At 40.2% G+C, this 16,174-nt stretch overlaps 1 protein-coding gene across 1 annotated transcript in view; it reads right to left on the bottom strand.

The window, feature by feature from the left end:
- EPHA4 (EPH receptor A4) overlaps positions 1-8,968 on the bottom strand; it is a 141,713-nt gene extending 132,745 nt beyond the window's left edge. The window contains exons 1-3 of the mRNA XM_075937537.2: positions 8,817-8,968; positions 6,327-6,394; positions 1,153-1,816 (exon numbers count right to left, since the gene is read on the bottom strand). Of these exons, the coding sequence (XP_075793652.1) occupies positions 1,153-1,816; positions 6,327-6,394; positions 8,817-8,907 (823 nt within the window). The 5' untranslated portion in view covers positions 8,908-8,968. The remainder of the gene's footprint in view (positions 1-1,152; positions 1,817-6,326; positions 6,395-8,816) is intronic.
- Between the last annotated feature and the right edge of the window lie 7,206 nt (positions 8,969-16,174).

Raw genomic sequence — 16,174 nt, 5'->3', positions numbered from 1 at the left:
AGCATTGCTTTCCTGCCAACCGTTAATTCCAATGCATAACAATGAACTTCACATTGGCTGTAAATCATCATTTAAAAGAATTTCAGTATGACACTGAAAGAAAAAATAGCTCTTCTCTTACACTGGTCTAGCAAACAAAAAAAAAAAAAAAAAAAAAAAAAAACACACACTTAAGTTGCTTGTTTCTCAGTCAAACCAAAATATAAAATTTACCCTAGGAAAAATGCCCACGTACCAAAACAGAAGATTGATGATTTTGATCATAATGGACAAACAGAGAATAAGGCAACTTAATTCAGCACCTTGCTGGATTGGGCTCATTCATCTGCACAAGAAGCTATTAAGGCGGATCTTTATTTATGCTCACAAGTAAGAGTTTAGAAGATCAGGCCCAAGATTTCTAATAGTTTACTTATAAAATAATAGCAAAATCTTAGGGGAAAATGTAAGTCTCTTTGCAGATAATCTGCCTTTTATATGAACTTTAATCCCTAATTCTGCAGGGCCTATGATGGGGGGAGGCTTTTAGCATTTCTAAGAGTATCCTAGCACCTCCATTGTAAGGACAACAATAGAGACCCTCTGAGAAATGAAAATATTTAACAAAGGCAGCAGTATCAAACATCAAAGGGTCATTTAACACAAAAATTTGCAACAAGTGAAACACCAAAGACATACACTTCCAGAGGAGCTAACGTTATCAAAATAAAACCCAAGTTTCTGTGACGGTTTCTTTTCTTGGTTTAATAGGAAAGTTCTCTACTGCAGCCCGAAAAAGAAAAGGAATATTTGTATCTTACTGTTTCCGCTGCTTAACAAACTTAGCTTGTGAAAGAGAGATCTTGTATCTTTAAATGATGGTGATTTGAGTATTACTTTTTGCACCCAATTTTGGTAGCTATACCAAGCTAATTCATATCTAAGTGCCTGCTAGCAAATGTGTTTTGCTTTCTGCTTATTGTGATCATTTGTTTTGTTAGTATTATAAACTTAGCCTTGCCACCTGGAGCTACTGCACTCTCCCATTAGACACCTCTGTCCCACTGCATCCCACAGGGGCTGCTAATTACTGGCTTTACTCCATTTACTTTAACCGCTGATTCAATTACCCACGCTGAGCCCTTATAAAGAGTGCAATATTACTGGTCCTACCTTGGCATTCTCCATTGTGCTCATCATAGCCAGCATTGCACAGACAGTTGCCAATGGGTACCAGCCATTCACCATCTGCCCCACAGTACATTTTTGGCACATCCTTCTCTTCTGAGTTGTTCACACAGGAGCCACGAACTTCCACTAGAGAGGACGTATCAGCTCCAGTGATGGTATCTGGAAACTGAGCCAGGTTGCGGACTGTCAATGGGCACTTTTTGTAGAAAACACGGACAGAAACCAAGGCGATACAGGCACCTACATCCTGAAAAGCCAGGTAAAACCCTTTCTTGCTCAGTGGGCCCACATCACGGATCTCAGTGTTCAGCTTCATGATCCTGTCACCAATGTCCACTTGAGTGAAGCTTTCATCAGCAGCAATGGTGTCAATCTTGGCAAACTGGCTCTCACGGATATAACGCTCCTTATCATTGTTTGATTCATAGTAGTAAAGGTTAAAAGTCTCTTTGCAAGTTCCCATGACACCTGGCAGGCTGTTGCAGTCTCTCAGTGTGAATTTAATTTCAATATATACCCTCTGAGCCCCCTCACGGGGAATCCAGTCAGTTCGTAACCAGTTGTTCTGACTCGGTTCCATCACATTGCAGACTTGATAGGTGCGGATCGGAGTGTTTTTCTCATCCATAATGCTTACTTCCTCCCACTATGAAGAACCAAAGTGAAAAAATACATAATTGTTAAAGGTACATCAGCTATTCACTACACAATTAATCCTTTCACTTCCCCGTTAGCACACAGCTTTCATTTGTTTTCAGTTACAGAAAAGTCATTAAACCAAATCATGTGTGTTACATCAAGTATCTAAAAAAAAAAAAAAAAAAAAAAAAAAAAAAAAGCAATTTGTTACTGGGAAAAATCAAGTTATATTATTAGCCTAATTTTAATCTCAGAACAAATATTTTAAAACAAACAAAAAGATAAGTTACACTGAACTAGCCCAACAATCCCTTATTATAGTAATACAACCAGATCTTGCCTGGTTTTGTTAAGCACTGCAACAAACACATACTTCTAAATAGCTTTTGCACTGGAGAGTGTGCAATCTTATAAGACAGGAAAAATATTTAATTATTCCTATTTTACTGATGTGAAACTGGGGCAGAGAGAGAAAAAAAAAGTGAGTTGCCTAAACACAAGTTTCTGCCAGAGCTGAAACTGAATCCAGATTTCCAGAGTCCCTATCCAGTGTCTTCACATGGAAGGATTGTTTAGTGTCATTTCGCTAAGCTTTCAAAAACCAGCTACAACCAAATTGCCCCCAATAAATCTTCCCCAATTTGGAGTGGCAATAGTACAAATGGGTATCTATTGCTTTACTGGAGACCTGGGGTGAAATTCTGGCTCCAGTGAAGTCAAGTAAGATTTTTGCTATTGATTTCAAAGAGGGCAGGATTTTGCCCTTGGATTGTTAAAGACGGGAAGGGAGGAATGCAATAAGGATATTATCAGTTAATTAGCTTCACATCACTTTGCTTCCAGAGACCAAAAATTAAAACTCTTATTTACCCCATTTGTCATACCATTCGAGAGTTAGAAACCTCAAGCAGTTAAATAAACCCTAACGTGATAATACAGTAACATGCTTTAAACTTGCATTGATGTAGGGATTTCCCTCTCCTGAAGAGAAGGGAAAATAGGAGGAGTAAAAAAACCAACATAACTATGGCATATGAGCAAATTCAATCCTTGAACTCGCTAACTATATTCGAGTCAGCAACTGGCTCCCGTGTGTGTGAACCAATGTTTCAGCAAAAGTGTGATGAATGTACCATAAAAGAAAGGAAACAGTGAGTAACAGCTTTAAAAAATGTTAGAGATTATGATAATCACATAATGCAGAAAAGAAAGCCACCACAGAGGCCTTCTTTTGTCTCTTTTTCAGAAAAAGAATCATGGTTCTGCTGAATTAGGAAGGAGGGGGGAATCCTTTTTTAAACATTTGTATTAGATAATAGCTACACTTTGGCTCGGATTCCAAGCTGTACAATGGCGCACATGAAAATTATGCTTGGAAAAATTGTTATAATACAACTTTCCAGGGTCGTCCTAAAAATGTTTTTGAAAAGTATTGAAGGCACTGCTTTGATAAACAATGATATACAGTTTTATACTTCTTTTTTTTTAATACTTAACACTGTGGGCCTTAGTATATAATAGCCTGCATTCTTTGTATAAGATTTGCTCTTTTGCAAGTGTTCTTTAAAAGCATCCAGCACAGCTAAATCTGGTTATGGATCTTTCGTAGTTAGTACCAGGAGTTAAAAGTAGTAAACAGGGTAATATTTTAGTTTCTGCCTAGAGATACTTGGGAAATAAAAAGGAGGGAGGTAGGTGGAAAAATCAATACACAGCATGTCACTCCATGTTGCAGAAAAGGGAAAAACTGGAAAGTCATCTATCAATGTAAACTGTAACATGGAGTTAGTAACCAGATAAAGTTATTTAATTCACAGCTGCCGTGAAACTAGTTTTGTGTTACATGCTATCCTTATGATCCATCACTTTCCATTCTCTTTATCTTGCCATGGTTTGCACTCCATAGTGTGTGAGCGGTTGGGGGGAGGGAACGGAGGGAAGAAAAAGGGAAATAAAGAGTTGTCAAAGGGATTTCCTTCAGCATATTCACAATAGACGATGTAGTTATAGGATTTGATCTGAAGCCCACTGAAGTCAATGGAAAGACGACAACTAAATTCAGTAGGTGTTGGATCAGGACTTCAATGCAAAATACACAACCTTTAAAAAACCCATCTCTTATTTAATTTAAAAAAAATTAATCTGTCAGCCACTGAAGACAATTAAGACTCCTACATTTCCAAGTACTGGCAATTATATGCAACTCTAAATGTCTGGGCAAAGAAATACATTTTTGCTTTCCAGCTAAACTGAACTTTTATAATCCAACTCTTCCAGCGGCTTAATGATGCACACGAAAAGCATTCCAGGCACAGAATCTCTCTTAACTGTGAAATTTAAGAGTAATTTGTTAATTAAATTTATAATGCAATCCTGTAATTCCTCCAGGGTTACTATTTATTTTTGATAATGGTTAAATGGTTTGTTCTATTCAATGGTCAATGCCCTATTTTTACTTCCAGCACCTCATATTAACACATAAAATGCTCAGCATCTAAAGAGCTGACTGTTGTACATCTATAACATGGGGATTTTTTTAGAACATACAATAAGCTTCACCTGGTTTAAAAAAAACTGGCCTGGAAGGACTGTACTTCAGGGGTTGTTTTCAAAAAGGAATAAAAGAAAGAAGAGGGTTCTTTTCAATTGCTTAGAAATAGCCTGCAAATTTATCAACTACTAAGAACTGCTTTCCAAGCACTCTATCACACAAACATGTACTCTTAAATTTTTCACTACCAGCTTAAAAATAGAATGCACGTAAATCAGTTTAGTGAAACCAGTCATGTCCACAATAAAACAGTACTCATTTCCTTCTCAAACTTGAGGAGCCATCAAAGAGGATGAAGAGGGAGGGGAAAAATCAGGTAAGTATTAAAAACATACAGAGCTTCTTTGGTCATCAATTCTGCAACTGACTTATTAAAAGACTCTAATATATTTTAATCTACACTGCAGATACCCCTTGGTGAAGCATAAAAAAGGCTCTGTCTGAATCATTGACCTTTGCAGGGTATAGAATTAACAAGGAAGCCTGACTCTCACTGAGATAAAGCTGTACCTTTCCCCACTGTCAAAAGATGAGGGCAATTGCCTGCAATCAGCAGTGAATGTGTGCTGTCTACACCGCCAGAGGCCTGCCAATCACTCCCCCTCTCTTTAAAAAATGGTCTCAGGGACTGTGCAGCGTTCTACAGTCAAGTTCAGGCAGAACAACAATGGGGGGCAAAACAATCCTCCATTTTCCCATGTTATGGTTAATTCAAAGCTTATGCATAATGCATCAGTAAAATAATAGCCTCACATTCCTTCCATTTGCTACTGTTTCCTTTCCTTCTTATGGGGGGGGGGGGGAGAATGAGAGGGAGAGAGGAAATGTTAATCTACAGTATGTTTCATTAAGGCACTAGAAGAATCCACTTATACAACTACTTAACTTTGAGCCCTTTTATTTTCAATCACTTTGACCTAGCAATAGAATGCTTGTATTTAAGAAAGCTTGTTTAATTTAGCTGTTTAATTTTAAAAGAATTGGAGTGTATTTTAAATTTGATGGGGTGTACTTTGCTAACATTTTTAATTGTTCAATTTTACAATTTCCTGTAGAGAGAAAGGTTCTGATTGAAAAAAGTGTAATACAGTCTCAAATGGTCCAGTCCTTCAAGATGCAAAGTATCCTCAGTGCTTATCTAGTCCTATATAGTCATGGATTGGGATTTCTAAGGGGTCTCCGCAGCTTCTCAGAAGAGGTGCTCTGCAACACGCCCCACAAGGCTCGTTGAAGGTAGCAGCCAGCTTGTGTCAACAAATATTTAGCTAAATTAGTAGTGAAGGTTTTGCATGCAAGGGACTAAACTGAAATCTCCCTAACTCCAATCCCAAATGCAGGAGCCTTCCTTTCACAAGGTGCAGCAATCCTCTTGGTTATTACTCTATTTTTAGGGTCCTCCACAGAAATTCATATGATTTCCCCAGTGAACAACAACAACAAAAAAATCCTTAAAAACAAAAAACAAAACCCCAAGATTGGGGTTTATCTGTGCCGGGATCAAAATATAAAATGTTTTCACTTTAAAATAAATCTATTGAACTACTGTCCCTTCACACCATAAGAAAGGTCTGTCTTGTATCTAGTCCGTTGATTCCCTCTCCCCCACATCACACACTCAATTTAGAAATAGAACAGAGACTGTCCATGGATATACCAATTACAAGGGTGGATTCCAGTTTGGCTGCCAGATCACATTTCTTGTTGGTATTTCAGTTTTAAATAGGCATCTAAGTCCATACTTTGACCCATCTCTGAATTCTGAAACCCTTCCTCTGCCCCTTTTGGTTTCTTAATCTATGTGAAAAGAATATAGGATTTCTCCAACAAAGTGTAATTCACTTCATGGGCAACAGAAGAAATCTGACCTCCCAACCACAATCAACAATAATCAAGTCATTAGGACTCTCCAGAAATTTACTAATCACTCCATTTTATCCTTTTGATCATATAGCAACTCAAAACTTACCCCTCCTTCCAAAGGACTTGCTATCCATCCAAGTTCCCCCTGAACTGATCTAGAATCCAATAGGGTAACTGCAGGAAGACAGAACAAAAGAGATTAATTTCTAGTTGTGAAAGGTCAATATAACAGACAGTATTTACCTGAGCATTTCCATACATGCAGAGTATGACCATATCCAACTTCCATCTCAACCAAGCTTTTTCATTTATGTGAATATCTACATTGACTAGATCTTCTCTCACTTTAAACCTGGAGTATGTTTAACTTACTTAACTGTTAAAATTTGTTCCTAGAATAATGATCTAATGTTAGTATTCAAACCTGTTTTTGTTTGATAGAAGATATATAAGAAATGAGGAGCTCCCAAATATTTGTGTAAACCTTGTTATTTTACATTAGGCTATGCAGAAAGAATGGAAAGATACTGTTTACTACAATATAGGATGAATACAGAATTTCTGATTCTTGAATATGGCTAAGCTACAAGTGACCTTGTATGTGATTCCCTACAAAACAAAATAACACCCTATTGTTTGTTATTCCAGTTTGATATTGACATCACTTATACACAGCTGAATACTTTTTAGAAGGCGGGTGTACTACATTGCTTAGACATTCAGCACATGTGACATCAGACATGTCAGATAACACTGTTCTTGCATTTTGGATAGTCTTCTGCATTTGCAGGAAAATGTGTTTGCCCTTTAAAAAATGTTTGGAGTTCACCATTTGTATTTATAGATAGAGGAACACACACACTTTTCAGTTATAAGAGAGAATAGTGCATCAGGTGATTTTAAGAGATTCCCAATCTTTTGATTCCTTGCACTATCCCAAACTCCCAAAGGTAGCATGATTTTGGGTATGTGCAAAGAATGCAAGATCATTCACCAAATATGGAGTTACCTTCAGCCACCAAAACAGACCAGGTGACATTCCAGCTACTTGGTCTTTTTAAAAAAAAAAACACAGTGATCCTGCAAAGCCACAGATTTTAAAGGCACTGTAAAATTAAGACTCCAATTGTGACAATTTGAGTGGCAAACCCCATTGAAAAGAAGGGCTCAATTATTAATCTGTCTGTTTATAGCTGTCAAGGACCAATGGTGGCATCTTTAAACATTTTTAACTGGCTTTAATTAAAAATCATCCTCTCCTACCCTTCCATCTTTCCTTCCTGACAGATGTTGTAGATTTAAGATGCCAGTTAGCTACATTTTAAAATAGTCCTGTAACTATCTCTTTCTTCTTTTTGCCCCTGGAGAAAAACATGCTACATCCATTTGGATTAATGTAAGGTGGATTAGGGAGACAAAGGGAACAATGCAACCCAATTTACAAAAAAAAAAAAAAAAAAGGGGGAGAAAAATAAGGGGTAGAAAAGGAAACGTGAGACGAATCGAAAGGAGACGCGAAATGAAGGAGTGGGGGGAAAGGAGCCAGAGAACCCACAGCAGCTTTTCATCTGCGACTCCTTCCATTCTTTCAAGTTTAAACGCTGGGATCCGCGTTTAAATCACATACCGAGCCTCTTTTCAAACCTTTAATTTTCAAAAAGGCAGGGGGCGTTCGGGAGAATGCGGGTGGGACAATGCAGTCCCCCGCTAACTATCAGAAGGCTCCGTCCCTCGGTGGCAGCAGAGCTTAAATGTCAGCGGCTGGGAGAGGAATCTCGGGAAGCAGCGCCTCTCTCCAACCAGATGTGCCCAGGTCTATGCGGGGAGCGCACGTGTGGGTCCCTGCGGAAGCCTAACACTCCTGCACAGTCGCCTCCTGCCGGCGCGCCTCCATCCCCAGGGCAGGGAACCCCCGCGTCTCTTCTCGGACCAGCGCTCGCCGCTCCCCCAGCAAGAAACGACCCCAGGTCTCGCAGCGATCCCGCCAGAGCCCGCCGCCCCGGAGCGGGGCTGCGGGAGGAGCAGGGAAACTGCGGCGCATGTGAGTGTCACTCGGTGATTTGCAGTCTCGGCCGCTCCGAGCCGGGTCCCAGCGAGAGAGAGGAGGGGAGCGGTGCCCGGCATAGGGGGGTGCGCACCGCGCCGGAACCCAGGCCAGGCTCCCCCACGCGCCTATGCAGAGCCCGTCCACACGCCAGGCGCTGCTCCCATGTCAAGTCTGCGGCAGCCCGGCCGCAGGGGGCCCCGCGCCGCAGCCACCGCAGCCCGCGCGGGGCTAAAACTTTACTCGCCCGCTGCTGGGACAAAAAGTGTCCAAGGAAGGCGCCGCGCGACCCCGTTGGGAGCCGAGTCCCTGGCGCAGGTAGCCCGCACAGCCCCGGCAACGCCCGCTGCAGCCCCGGGGGTCCTTGCGCCCCACTAGATCCCCGCGCGGGCGGGTGCGGGCTCCCAACCCGCAATGCCCCCTTCTGATGGGGGGGGGTGAGCTCTGCCCCTCGCTGCCCGCAGCGCTGCTCAGAGCTGCAACTCGCCCCGGCCTCGCGCTGCCCCAGGCGCCCGATCCTGCCCCAAGAGCCCGGCTGCCCCTGCCCCGTACCTTCATTGGCCGGGTACACCCGGGAGCCGGTGACAGCGCCGCAGATCCCCCAGAGAAGCGAGAAGAGGGTGAAATAGACAATCCCAGCCATGGCTCGCCGGTGCCAGCGCCGCTCCAGCCGCCTCTATCCCAGTGGAATAAATGCTTCAATGGGGAGGGCAGCAAGCTGTAGACATTGCCAAGGGGGCGGGGCGGGAGGCTGACGTCTGCCCGTCCATCAAGCCCATTCGCCTGTCGGAGCCGCTGGTCCCAGCTCAGACCCTACCCCGCCGCCCAAACCCGCCCCGCTTGGCCCCGCCCCCACCTGCTTCCCTGGGCTGGGCTCCTCCGCACGGGGCGACTGGCTAGAATGGGTCCGTGCCACCCTTCAGGCAGCCGTGGCCTGGGTAGAGGAAGGCTCTTGTCTCCAGGCTTGGCAAACGGGGAGGTGACTGCGACGCTCCTCAGCCCCGGCTTGAGTTTTGTGCGCTAACAAGCGATCTCTTGGCGGTGATTCCTCGGGGCGACTGCGATTAGCACATTTGCCCTAAAATTAACGGCCTGAGGGGGTTTGATTGCTTGTTGGGTTAAAAAAAACTTTCAGCCCACGAGCAAAAGTCCATAGCAATTGAGTGCGGAGGGAGCGGGACTTGTTTCGGAGCGATCTGTATTATTCTGAATTGCACTTTGGTTAGGTTCGGAAAGGGAAGTGATGCACAAAAGGGGTACATCGAATTTACTTATTTGGTAGGGCCTAGCTGTTAATTTCATGCGATTCCGCCTGCAGCCCCCAATCCTCCTTACACGCACAAGTAATGTGCTTCAAGACGGAGTGAGTGTCTCTTCCTTGGGAAGCAAAAAAACAACCCCCCTGTTCCCTCCCCCCCCCACCTCTTTCTTGGAGTAAAATATTTAATCTGTCCCCATGAATCCAGCAAAAATGTCACATTTTGGTCGCGCGATCTACCTCAACTCCAACGAAAAGAAAAAAAGGGGGATTCAAAGAGTGACTGACGAACAACTAACTACACGAGAAATGGCGAAGGGCGCAGGTTGTCACTAGCAGGAGGGCACTGAGGAATGAGAAGTCCCTGACGCGAACAACTCCTCAAAGTCGCGCCACTTCTCTTGTGTCCAGCGATTTCCTTGGAGGACACACAAATAGAAAAATCGAAGAGAGGCGCAGTGTGCACGATCCACCCGCAGTGATTCCTCGCACCGCCGTCATTAGCTGCGGCGTCGCCACCGATTTTCTCTTACTTGGTCAGTGAGCACTAAACCCCATTGACAATGATGCACATTGCAAAAATAGCACCATGCCTCAGAAGCCAAGGCAGGGGGTGTTTTTTTCCTCTGCTGTTTGCAAATAACAGCCTGACACTCGCTCACACACGCACCGGTATTCGTTTTAAGGTAAGGGGCTCAGCCTCACTGAACAGCTGAGTCTCGCCAGGAGAGGACGTGCTCTTGGATGTGTATTATCCTGGAGCATCCTACCCTAATCAGGACGAGGGAGGGAAGTTTGCAGTTTCTTGTCCTTTTGCTTGTTTGTGCCGTAATGCGTAGGGTCGGGATTTCCTCACCAATCCTGCGCGCTCAGGGCTGGCTGCACAGACTGGGGAGGAAAGCACAGGTCTCCTTCACCGGCGAAGAGTTTTCATCGCAAACCAACAGCACCACCTGGTGGACCGAAAGCTAGCGAGGGCACCCAGACAAAGACGTCAACGTGACAAGTCAAAGGATGGGAATTCTTTTTGTCCAGGTGTTTGCGTCCACATCATGTTCTGGTGTCCAGAAATGAATGGTCGCGTAATCCATGCAACGCGTTCCCTGCAGATGCTTAATGCTTCAAAAGGTTAATGTTGCAGGGGTGCGTTATCAGGGGGAGAGCGCCATCATTTCTGTAAGTAAGTGTGCTGGAAAACCCACAATAGATCAAAGTGTTGTAATCACCACATGTGGGATAGTTCTGAAGGCTAGAGAGGTTTTGGAGAGAGGGTTGCCTACTAATAGTCATCTGGCAAAGGGACTAAAATCGGGGTTATTAATTACCAGTAACCCTTATTATTGCCTTAGCCTTCATTATTGCTAGAAGCTAGCAGCTCACTAGTTGCAGCCTCTGCAGGCTACAAGCCAGAAAAATGGCTTTTCTCACATTTTTCCAAAGGGGAAAAGAAGATGGTAACAAAAAAGTAGAAAAAAAATTAAAACTGAGCATTTAATATTTGCACATACATGTAACTGAAATAAGGAGTTTTCCAGTGGCATTTTCCCCTCTCTCTTACAATTAATTAAAAAGGGGGATTGCCTTAATTGGAATTTTAAAAGGACTCCAGCCCAAATGTGTACCAGAGTCTCCATCTTATAGAACAAAAACAGTGTTCTAATTGGAAGGAGAAGAGGGTGCATTTCTCTGCTGCTGGGAAAGTTCATACTGTTCTCTGGGTGCTGCTAAATTATCCCTGGACACTGCCATAGATTAATTTTATTCCTTTGTTCAGCAAAGGTATGTCTGCAGGTTCTCTGCCTCTTTCTGCACCTCTCCTCACACTTCAGACTGTGCAAGATTGCAGCAAATGGCAGGTATTTTCCAACCAACCCTGCCATCACCACCTGCTCTTCCCCCTCCAAATGATTCAGGTAAAAGACACGCAATAAACAAATGTAAAGCAATTTCCATGTGTCATTTATGAATGCAAGGCTTGATCCTGCACACCAGTAGGAATGTCCCCTGAGGATAAGGCCCTCAGTTTTCTGCAAAGATATAAATTCAGTCATTTTTTAATGTACATGGACAGCAGCCTGTGGGAGTTTTTTAAAAAAGCAATGAAACTGTAGTAATATGACTTTTTTCCCACTTCTTTGGAATATGCATGTTGAATGTTAAATGAAACCTTTCCCATTGCAGCTGCCTCAAATCAGTGCATTCTTCTCAGTTACATGCAGTGAGTTTTAAAAGAAAAAAATAGCCCCTACATCCGACAAATAATCTGCAGAAGGAGGAGTCTGTAATACTCACTGGAAGGACTGATGTAACAGCTGTTTGGAAGTGCTACAATCTATAGGAAAAAAATCATTTATTTTTCATTCTCTGAACATTAAGGAACATAGTGGTTAGACAGATTCACAAATACAAGCACACGTGCACTCACATGTATATACACATTTATTTTATTCTTTTTTAAACAGAGATTCCAAGCCTCCTGACAATGGTTAAAAATAGAATGCACTGACATTTTCAAAACAGGGCTGAAGATTTTGATTTTAATAGGTATATGTGGCTGATCCCTGGCACAGCTTTGAAAAATCTCCACTAGGAGAGTTTTTAAAGATATCTAATTGCATATTTACAATAAGTCTATGCTTTTAAAGATCCCTGTGTATTTGGTTTATTAACTAGTGTTGTTGTGGTAAACAGTGCTCTTTAAAAGTATATTTGTTTTAAAATTATCCAAACTTCTCTTTTGAATTTCCTTTCTTTCAAAAGAGAATATAAGAGAAATCTCAGAATGATTTATTCCAATGTGACAGCTTGCAAAATGTTATTAAATATATATATACACCAATTATAATATTTTTTATTTAACATTTCTCACACAATCAATGATTAAACAGGTTTTAAAATATATTGCTTTTCTTTAAAATGCATTAAAATACTAGCTAATTAAGACTCTGCTGGGGTTCTAAATACCCTTTATTTGCATTGGAAGCAAATGGCTTTAGAAATGCTTTGTTTCTTTGCACCTTAAAGAAATAATTAAAATATTTAAGATTTGGTTTAGTTTAGATAAGGATTGGAAGTTCATCCTTAGCTTACTCTATGCATAAAGTTATATTGGGGGTTAATGAGTTTTGTGGCATGTGGAATGAAGAATCTGTCCTATTATATTCCTCTCTGCTAATATAGTCTAGAAGTAATAGATGATCCTACACCTCGAGTTTTCAATGAGACTGCTTAGTACAATAATCACTGTGCAGGACGTTAAATCTTGGCAGAAATGGGCCCACATAAGTTGTAATCGTTAAGTCTAGTGGGCAAAACGAAACAAAGAAATGTGTGGTGAAGTCCTGGTCCCATTGAAGTCAGTGGCAAAATTCCTCCTGACTTCTGTATAAGTAGGATTCCTTCTCTAGTCCTGATTACTCATACCTTCAAAACTTCCTTTGAATTTCATAGGAATTTTGGACATACATGAAATGCAAAATTGGCTCAGAATTTGATTCCCTCTGCCAGAGATCTGTTGGAATAAGTGCAGGATCAGGCTCTTAATACCTTCAGTGCAAATTTCTTGCCTTAATGGCTCAAATCCAGATTTTTAAAAACATTTGTTTTTAAAAACATTTGTTGAGTGATGTAAAATAAATTATTGCTGAGTGTTAACTCTAGTTTACTCAAAGAAAGCTTGTAGATGCAAGATTGTTCACAAAACTACAGCTGTAATTTTTTTTATCTTACTATCATTATTCTGTGAACACAAAAGACACAAACGTAATATAAACTGTTTTTGATTAATAAGCTACATTTTCCACATGCCAATATCTTGAAAAAATATATTATGAACAATATTTTAATAAACTTTCTGCATCCAAAGTCAGAGACTAAATTGTTGTTTTATGTTTTGTTTTTGTTTGTTGGGCTTCATTTAGGATAATTTTTATCAGCATGTTTAAATAGCTAATATATATTTTAAAGTGTGTTAATATTGCTTATGTAATGATGTTGCTATAGTCAGGTTCCTGCCAAACCCCTCCCATCCACTATTAGCAGTATCCTAAAGATAATTCTAATAGCTAGTATACTTCATTCTTGCAGTAGAAAATAAATCCTTTAAGTGGCTATTCAGATAATGGACCTTTGAAAATAGAGCTTGTAAGTGAATGCAGCTTTTAAAATGTTGTCATTCCAGAACTTAATTATCTACAAGATTTCTTGGCCTAATGTGGGGGGCAGGTGAAGTTTATCTCTTTTTTTGTCTATTTATACAAAAATTAAGCCAATGATTAATTAAAGCAGCCTGACTATTTCTATTTTCATACCTCAGAGACATCCAACAGATCTACTCTAGGTCAATGGATACTTTATGGAAGCAATGAAATGTTCAGGAAAAACGCCTCCCTTTTTGGTAACAAAATACAAATCTTTGTAGTAGTGTCAGGAAAATCAGTCTGAGCTACACAATATTTTAACTAATTTAAAAATGATTTTATTGTAATAGTATCCTTTTTTTATTTATTAGGATAAGGGGCTTTCACATAAAATGACCACACAATGCAAAAAAGGGACTTTAGATGGACTACACTAAACATGCACAATTCTACCAAAACCTCAGCATACTTTCCTCTCCTAATAGTTTGGTCCTCAGTAAACATTCTTTAAAAACCCTGCCACAATTTCCTTGCTTTGTATCTTTTATTACAACTCTATACTCATTTCAGGTGTAACATATGTAATTGGTATTTAGACCAAAGTCTACTCTCAGTTACATTGTGTCAAATTAACTCCAGATTATACAGTAATAAGGAAAATCTCAGAATTTAGCCCTTAACATTCTGTTACAGCAATTGGAATCTGCTATTTTTAAACCAACTGTTAACAGAGTGATCTCCTCTGTTGTTAACCTGCCTAGTTACATTATTGTGTCCCACTATCAGACGTGATTCATCTTTGATAGGAACTAATCATATCTGCTCTATAATCATGTTAGATAGCCAGTTTAATGCAGCTCAGCAAAACATAGCCAGGTTTGCTTTATATGTGTTATTAAGTCTTATTATTCACATTCAAAACTTTTAAAACCATTTTCACTTGAAGTACATCATCTAATAATTATGGTGTTGTGCTAAGTATTCAGTCATGTCTATTTTATCAAGGTCAACCACGACCACAATATTTAGAACAGTTTACAAGCCTAGAAATCACAAATATTGATGCACACACATAAACACATTTCAGGATGATTTTTGTTTCTGAAGGACACTTAAAATATTTTGCCCGTTATATTACTTTTATATTATGCTTTTTATTTCATATTAAATTTGTATTTTTTTATATTATTTTGCTCTCTTATCATAATATTCCAAAATATTATCAAACTATATTAGTAAGCTGATTATTACACTTGGGTATTTACATATATGGCTGGTTTAAAATTTTTTTTGTAATTAATGTACGTCTTGTTAAACATCTGATATTGACAATAAAACTGACGCATATTTGTTGTTATTTTACATGACATGGACATAGCTAACAATTGCAATAACCATGAATGCATTAGAGACCAGTAAAGAGCTGTGATTTAGTACTTGCATTCTCCTCTTTTTCATTTAATCTTTTCAGTTCTCTATTTTTCCATGTCCACCTACTCACGTCCGTCCATCTCCCCAGAAGCCTTTTGCTGTCAGTCAAGTGACAGCCTCAGTAGGAGGTTTTGTGTGTTCGTAGGCCTCCTGAGGCCCAGCACAACACTTAGATGGAAAAGGGAAAAAAGAAAACACAAGCTCTTCCTTTAGTATGCAGTTCCACAATCTGGAGGGGGGAAAAATCACCCAGCTTCTCTGAAAAGTGCTTTTCCACAAAAATGCAAGCCCACTTAACTGAACTCCCACACACCTTAAACCCTACATAGCTGTTTGGAATGGAGTGTAAAATCACACTAGGAAATTTAGCACTCATAGTCTAGTTGTCAAAAAGAATAAAGCACAAAAGATGGACCTTTACCAGGCTAGTCACCAGAGAATTGCTATAGTTTCCTTCCCAGTACAAGTCTTCAGATGTTCCTAAGGTTTCCCTTCATGGATTAACAGACTCTTAACTGACCTGTGAGTATTCATATATTTGCTGATAAATTACTTGAGGAAATTTATTACTAGAAATGTGAGAATAACTGTTGCCCTCATTATTTGTTATGAGTAAAATTTTACTCTTCATTATATAAAGTTGTATTAAGTGAACATCTGCATATGGATAACAGTTTAGTTCTGCAAAAGGTAAGCTAGAGGACTGATCCTTATTGAGGTCAACAGAAGTTTTGCCATTAACATCAATGGGAACATGCTCAAGACGTTAGCTCATTTTAGAATCCACATAACTAAAAATCATAGCACATTGTCAGACTTAAACATTTCAAGTTGTTTAGCGTTCTTTTCTTATTTTTGCTATAGCTTTCATACAGATTGCAGAAAATCTGACATTATGATTGTTATAACTAGGCACATGTGACAAACTGAAGATAGATGGTAGTTTTGCTTTCTTTTCTGATCAGCACTAGATCAGATCATAAATAGATAAGAACCATAAATGAAATGTAACAGGATTTTAACAATAACAGTAGAAGCACTAGCAGCTACCCTGCTATTTACAATAGTCTTCAAATCTCAAT

This window comes from Pelodiscus sinensis, chromosome 10 (genome assembly GCF_052426305.1).
Source record: "Pelodiscus sinensis isolate ZL-2025 chromosome 10, ASM5242630v1, whole genome shotgun sequence".
In the NCBI taxonomy this organism is placed as follows: domain Eukaryota; kingdom Metazoa; phylum Chordata; order Testudines; family Trionychidae; genus Pelodiscus; species Pelodiscus sinensis.
The sequence above is the reverse complement of the archived record's forward strand: the minus strand, read 5'-3'. Positions and strand labels throughout refer to the sequence as shown.